Below are 7,732 nucleotides of genomic sequence, written 5' to 3' on the forward strand. Positions count from 1 at the left end.
AGTGATTTCAGAATGAAGCTACACATCTTTATTTATCTGTAAGGTTTCTTAATTAATCCATTCAAAAGTGGATGAATTTCTCAGATTCTGAATCATTTTAAATCTAATATACCCTTGGGATCTTTCTGCACATCTGCCTGTCTTCCACATCTGCCTTCAACAAGTGCCCTAACACCCACTGGGACCACTTTATTTATAGAATCATAGGCTCACTGAGGTTGGAAGGGAGATCTGGAGGTCATCTAAATCCAACTCCATATTCACTTAAGTAAAACACAAATATAAGCATTCGCAAGTTTGGAGAGAGGGACTGTACAGTGCTTGTGGATGGGTAACCTTCACTTACGACTTCTATGTTCCAAAGGAGTTCAACAATGGGTAAATACCATACCAAACATTGAATCAGGCAAAGAAATACTTCTTTTTCAACACTGAAACTTGAAAATGTTTCCAGCATACTTTATTTTGATGCTTACCAGACAAGGACTAATAATATTTTAGAGAGTAAAAATTTCCAAAGCAATTACAGGGTCAGATGGTTTCAGATTCTTTCTTCGCCACTATTTACATTCCCGAATACAATTTAGTGAGAGAAACGAGGAATAACTAAAAGAAAGACTTGCTCCTTGAATTGATTTTTAGTGAGAAAAAGCACCATATAGTTCATAAGAAATTTCAAAACAGCTTTTAAATACAAATGTCATTTATATTTTACACTAAACTACAGTCACAGCACTTTTGTAAAACTTCTTCAAAGGCTCACATGGGGTGGGGGGCACAAATTCCGATTCCTGAAGACTGTTTGAACAAAACATGATCTGGAAAACTGAAATGCTGTAGGGTATAAGATTCAGTCATGCTGCACGACAAAAGAGAGGAAGAACATATGAGGCACAGGCACTAGAGGTCATAATCCCTTCGTATGGGTTTAGCTGAAGCACTGAAGAACCATTTGCTATACGCCTTCCATTCCTGTCACCCTCTCTCCCACCTAACCCAAAACTCAGAGGGGTCTGCAGACAGGTCCCTTCACCACCACTGCACCCTAAGGAAGCTTTATGGAACCCTGAAAACCGCAGCAGCAGCTTGGGCTAAAACCCCTCATTGCACCACAAGTTACCTGCTGTCTGCCATACGGTCTGATCACATACTACCCAACCCTCTCCAACCCCTTAGCCAGGTAGGGCCAAGTCAGCAAAGCAGAAAGTTGCAAAAGGAGGCTCAGCAGGAGATACCAATTGCTGCTAACAGCTTTAAATGGTTTAACGTGTACCTGGTGCCAGAAATAAGGCACTAACTGAAGATGCAGCCATCAGCTATCAAGATACCAGACATTCCGGACTTGGAGAGAAGAGGTGAACATTACTCTTCCATCCTAACTCTATCCAGGATGGAGGAAGCATGGCTCAAAAAGGACTACGATTTGGACAATCAATACATTTCCATTTGCTAGAGTGTGGAAAGCCATGAGCTAATGAATTTTGCACTGCTGACAAACCTTGTCCAATTAGCCGGCAATGTTTGGGAAGCAGCATATAACCCAACACTCAGGAAAGCCTGCAAAACTGAACGAAAGGCCAATAAATCACAGAGTTTCTGCTTTTTTGTGTAGAAAAGTATCCCTGGAAAAACCAAGGTATTTTTTCCCCCCATCACATTTACTTAACTTTTTCACCTCTTACACTTGCCTTGGAGACTTTCAGTTCTATCCCTAAGCAGAAACACAATACCTCAACACAAGAATGGGCCAGTGCTGATGAAGGCCTCTGTATCGCTATATAAACACTCACATCAACTGCTATATCAACGTGCACATCCCTTGTTTAGCAACACACTCATGCCCACTCCCACGACCAGCACCAACTCTTGGGCTGCTTTAGGCTATTTTTTATTGAACGGCACCAAGCTGACTTAAGGTCCCACAGACCCGCACAACTGCTCACACCAGTGATGCCACACTCCAAATACCTAGAAACTCTCCAAGCCTGCAATGGCCCCTGGGCAGCCACCTACTCCTAAAGGGACTTTCAACAGAGACGAGATCAACAAACATATCCCATAATCCTAGAGCAAAGTAAATGGCCCATGGAGCATGGGATCTGTGATAGCGAAATTACAGGCTGTAACAGAGCAGAATTTCCTGCATCCGTTGACTTGAATCCTTCTCTTTATAGCGAGTTTCTCAATAACTGTTTTTTTTTCCTGCTTGGGAGATGAGCAGAATTCAGTCTTTATCAGTTTGATGAGTAAGATTTTATTTATTCATCCTTCTGCCTATACTTCATTACTTCTCACAGTCCACAGCATTTCCCCTAAAGGGACGGAAAGGATTCCCCTTGGTGGTAACTGAAATCTCTTTGCTCTTCAGTCTCAGCACTCTTCGCATTTACTTCTTACACGACTGTCTGAAAAATCCCTTGGAAAAATAGTTCAAAGATGTTTATCTAAACCTGTTGAGACCTTCAGCTAACAACTTTATGGCAATAACTACCCACTCGTTTCACAGGTTACACATTCAAATGCCAGTTTTGTTAATTATTTCAGAGCTCACCTGTAGGAGGAGAGTGGAGGTACAATGCTGTGAAATCTGCACTAAACATCTAGAGTTTGGGTTGGACTTTTCACACCACTATCCAGCAGAGTAGTTAAATACAGATTGCTTCATTTTAGTAAAGACAAATCAGTTTTCAACAGTACAGAAAATACTCCGACCTTGCTTTGTATTTTCCTCTCTCTCAGTTACGCTATGCATGAGATGATGTTCAGGAAAGCATTAGTGAAACCAGTTATGCCCACTAAAACACAAGATTGCCTAGAACAGAAAAATTCTTAAATAGTTGCTGTCTACTCAGCTAGCAAGCACCATCCCCACGTAACAGACAGGTGAAGTAAGTGATCGGGTAAATTTGTCCGCTAGCACTGTGTGAGGGGACAGAACACAAGTCCCCCTTGCCCTCCGCACTGCTCATTGGTACCTATCTGCTGGGCAGAAAACACTTGCCAGAGCCGGTTCACGACCTCCTAGCAGCGTGCCGAATTGGCAGCGCTGTCAGAGAGGCAGTGCAGGAGCCCGGAGACCCACAAGCCTCCGAGGACCCACGGCGGGGATTCTCCAGCTGCCCTTGCCAGGTCCCTGCCACGGTGGCATGGCCAGACAGTGACCTGATGCTGCTGGCAGCCCACCCGGGCTTACGCTGCTTGACACTGCCGAGGGAATTACAGAGTGCTGCGGAGAAAAGGGAGGAAGGCTCGAGAAGCAGCTTTTAATTTTCCACAACTTTCTCTGCACTTCCTCCTCTTAGCGCAAGCCTTCCACATGGTCTCACTTCTGTTTCCCCACATGACTAACAGATTGCATGCATTGAAGGGACAAAAAGCAATCACACGGGGATCTCCCAAACCGCCCAATCTCCCCTACACTGTTCTTTCTCAATGCAGCTTTTATTCTGTTTTCTTCCTATCTACAATGAAGATGCTGAAATAATTAAAGCAATGATTCTTTTACTTTGGATAAGCTTGTTAAGAGTGCTTTATGCTGAAAACCATGACAAATGTACTCTTTTATTATTTACACAAATGACTTTTAGAGCATTTTCCTGATGGACTCTTATTGTTACTTGATAATAGTAATCTGAAATGAACATAGCATGAAAATCTTGAGAAGAAAAGAAAAATTTTGTAACTAAATAATTGAGAGAATACTCTTATAGCACTTGGCATGACAGCATGATTCAGACAGACGACAGCAATATACTGAAGTAATAATGTCACTGTTAGCTCTTTCAAAACAGAAACAGCAGAAAATCCAACCATCTCAAGAATAAAATCGGTGTAATCACTTTCTGAATGCTTATCTGTTGGAACCATAACAAACATGATAAAACAAACCTCTACACATAATTGATAGATCTTTCAGAAGAGAGAACATCATCTTGTCTGTTAGTACAGCCTGAGGGGGAAGGCGGTGGGGGGGACAACATTCATAATCCTTTGGAATAAGTGTTTTCTCTACTTCATCTCCAAAAAAATTAAACAAAAGCAGCTAGCTTAATTATGGGAATAATCTACAGGGAGCACAAACACTGTTAGAATTTTTGGTCCATGACACAAGCCTGAATAAAATACTAACAAAACAAAAAAATCCATTATCTTGGCTCAGAATATTTTGTTTCAGTGTAAAAAATGATCTTTTAGAAGCATGAAGAACACAAAGCCGTTCCCCTCCCTCTACCCATCAACGAACAGATGTGAAAACCCAGTTGCTTCATTCAGATTAAAATGTCCTAATACAAATATACATCTTATCCTAACCTAAAGCACGGGTGGTGTAAACGCAGATTTTGTAAATCGCATTACTTCAAGTTTGATAGTGAAACTTCTGTTTGTTGATTTAATAATTTTCATTACTAAACTCACATAATGAAAATACAGTCAGCTACAGATCGTTAATTTAAAAATGTTTAGATTTCAAGTACTCCACCATATATGGCTCTTTCAAGATCCATTTCTGGAAAAAATGACTACGGTTTTGAATTGTCCATTTGAGACCATGTGCATTAAAAGCAACTTGGAAGTAAAATACTTTTATACTTAACTCTGAGACTCAGCAGTGAAAAGCTGGTACAACAAAACACGAGTAGTTATTCCTTCCCCAACTGAAAATACTTGAAACAACATTCTTAGCTGGACTTTCAAGGTACTTAAACCAAAAAAAGCTCTGCAAGAAACCCACCCTTCATTAGGTATTTCAATCAACTGACTTTGGCCTTTCTGTAGCACTGTGATATACTAGATACACGTATATTAATGTTTAATACAGTTTTAAAACAGTGAAGATGCTACTGGAAAAGATGATCCTAATTCAGACGCAGAATATTAACAGTCCTCTACTACTGAGGCAGAATCACATTGTATCTCATGACACAGTGTTCAAATACAAGGACTTTAAAGAACATCTGATGAGAGCTGAAGAAAAGCCATCCAATCTAAAGAAGCTGTGATTTCAAATTAAAAATACAAGCAGCACAAAGGCCACCAAACACACTTCCACCATTTCACCATGTGATTACAGTTCAGTCGTGCAAGTCAGAGCATGCATGTTAAAATTCTCAAACTTCACAAACCCAGCTGTCATTCCCAATTTCTGCTGGCTTAGTCTGCCATCAAGTAGTCTAGGAAACGACACAAGCTCATCAGAGCTCAGCTTCCTTAATTCATTTAAGATTATGCTTGCTGGCTGACTGCAATAGAAATGTGTATCAAAAGGTCCCTGCAGTCTTTCCAGAGCCGAGATCAGCTGTCAAAATCTACTTCAAATAAAGTTGCATTTGAAAATGAACCAAACCGCAGAAAAAGAGTGTAGGAAACTTTACCTTAATTGGAGCACGGCTAAACTGTATTTTTCTGTTGGCTGGGATTTCATCTTCATCTGGCAATCCATTAATTTCAGAATATTCCATATCAGGTTCATAACAGTTATTTTCATCACTGTCATCCTGATCATCCTGTTCTGTACCTGTCTCTCCCCAGTCAGAATTATATCTCGATCGTACCCGATACACACTGTAGTCAGAGTGCATGTACACGTGGGAACTCTGAAAATTATTCACATCTTCATGCACTTCTTTTTCACTTGCCTCATCATAATGGGACTCAGTAGCATCTGAAACAGCATCTGTGGCAAAATCACCACCTGAAGCTACGTTTCTTGGTACTTCTGCAGCTTCGGGTCTATCAAAGACACCCTCTGCATGCTCTGACCATTCCTTTTGTTGCAACAAAACTTCTGTCTCTGTTTTTGACTTACTCCTACCACAGCTGTCCACAGATCTTTCACTGTCAAGCACGTTGACCAAATCCTGTTGACTCACTGCAGAGCTCTCAACAGAATCAGCACTTGCCTCTGTACTCTTCTTTATTTCTTCAGTTGTTTTTGAACCTGCCAAAGTGCCTGTGGATGTCTTCTGTCTCAGTGCTGAAGGCGTGCTATTCTGCTGAGAGTTCTCAGCGGACATCAAGCCTGTACTCTGTTTGGCTGGCGGAGACCACGTGCTGGTATCTTTCAGAGGACTGAAACCCTCAAGGTTTGCAACTGGGGAGGAGATATTTGCGACAGTCGAGGAGAGGTTTAGCGGATAGTGACCAGTTACAGAGTACTCTTCATTGTTCTCTGACTTTTCTACAATGATTACGTTGTGTGAGTCAGTGTTCTCAAAAACTGCGCTGAGCTGACTCACAGTTGGAGAGACGGTCTCTGTCCTTGGGCTAAGACTGTCCAGTGAATCAGTGCTGCCTCTGTGAGACTTAGAGCTGCACCATTCATCCGGAAGCTCATTGGAAACGACTTTCTCTTTCTTTGGGGAATAGCGATTGGAATGTCCTGTTTCATGAGCATTTCGCTCAAACATCTTCCGAGTTTCAGTAAACTTGGAATAGGAAGGACCATCATGGATAGTATCAAATCTGCTGATCCTTTCTGAGACGGATGATTCCAATTTTACAATTGAACCATCTGCTTTTTCTACAAATTCTTTGGGCCTGATTCGTCTTTGAGGTGACGGAGGGCCACCCTTCCCCCTGGTTTTAGGGGTAACTCCAGCACTTTCACTGGGCTCCATGCCCATTTGCATAAATAAGTTCTTAATTCTATTGACATTTGAGCCATATTTCCTTCCCCTGCTCTGCGAGGCCTCTCCTTCCTCTTTCGTTTTTTGGTCTCCATCCGATTTCGGTTTGTCAAAGGTGCTTTTCAGCGCCTGGAACTCAGTTCTGTAAGCATTCCTGTGAGGAGAGGCACTTCGGAGGGTTGACCTTTCTCCTGAAGACTCTGTTTTCATCATGTTTACTCCAGGAGGGCAAAACCAGCTTACATAGTTTCTGCGGTACCGCTCTCAGTAGTCTGTCACAGCTGAGATTCTGCTGGAGTGTTTTTCTCAGGGGGCACTGCCCTTCAGCAGGGCCATGCTCGACAGAAGATCTGGAGGCAAATATCTAAACACATGCGGTCAATTCTGACAAAGCAACACAACCGAGGACTCTCAAGAACAATGGCTGATTCAACCTGCAATAGAAAGGAGGGTTTTCTGAATCACGTCAGGTACTTGTACTTCTTTAAATCTAAGCCACAATTTCCATTTACCGTTATTTGACGTGTTTACAACAAAATAGTAAAAAAACCCCACCTAACACTGCACAGACACATGAAAACTTGTCATTAGAAACTTTTTCAACTTGATTGTTGCATAATTTGCAATCTATAGTATCATTCCACAGTGAAAGAACAGATTATTGCACCTTACCATTCACAAAGTATCGTATCATGCCACAAACATGCATGCAAAAGAAAGGCAATGTGACAGGAAAAATAACACTACTTCTGTGTTATGGAACTTTTTTAAAAAATATAATAAAAAAATAAAATCCCCAAATCAAACCTCCGAGTTACTTACATCTGACTATAAAGTAATTCATGCAAACACGATGGTTCTGCTTCCCTGAGGCATTGCAAGACAACCCTTGCTCTCTCAGCGAAACACAATGGTGGAAATTCCATCAGACATAATACACTTAGAAAGGCAAAATTAAACAGCAGCTCGAGGGAATAAGAAAAACTGCGCCCAAAGTTAACATCCTCAGTTGACATGGTAAAGAAAGTGAAATCCAGTTAGAGAAAGTTGCCCCTTGCCACGGGCAGCGGTTTTAGCGCCTGGAAGTGCCTAAGGAGGAGCTGCAC

At 41.6% G+C, this 7,732-nt stretch overlaps 1 protein-coding gene across 1 annotated transcript in view; it reads right to left on the reverse strand.

The window, feature by feature from the left end:
• The window catches only part of PPP1R9A (protein phosphatase 1, regulatory subunit 9A), a 151,340-nt gene extending 144,305 nt beyond the window's left edge, over nt 1–7,035 (reverse strand). Inside the window, exon 1 of the mRNA XM_009330504.1 lies at nt 5,373–7,035. Within this exon, the coding sequence (XP_009328779.1) occupies nt 5,373–6,839 (1,467 nt within the window). The 5' untranslated portion in view covers nt 6,840–7,035. The remainder of the gene's footprint in view (nt 1–5,372) is intronic.
• Nucleotides 7,036–7,732: the final 697 nt, after the last annotated feature.

Source organism: Pygoscelis adeliae, unplaced genomic scaffold (assembly GCF_000699105.1).
Source record: "Pygoscelis adeliae isolate BGI_AS28 unplaced genomic scaffold, ASM69910v1 Scaffold27, whole genome shotgun sequence".
Classification (NCBI taxonomy): Eukaryota; Metazoa; Chordata; class Aves; order Sphenisciformes; family Spheniscidae; genus Pygoscelis; species Pygoscelis adeliae.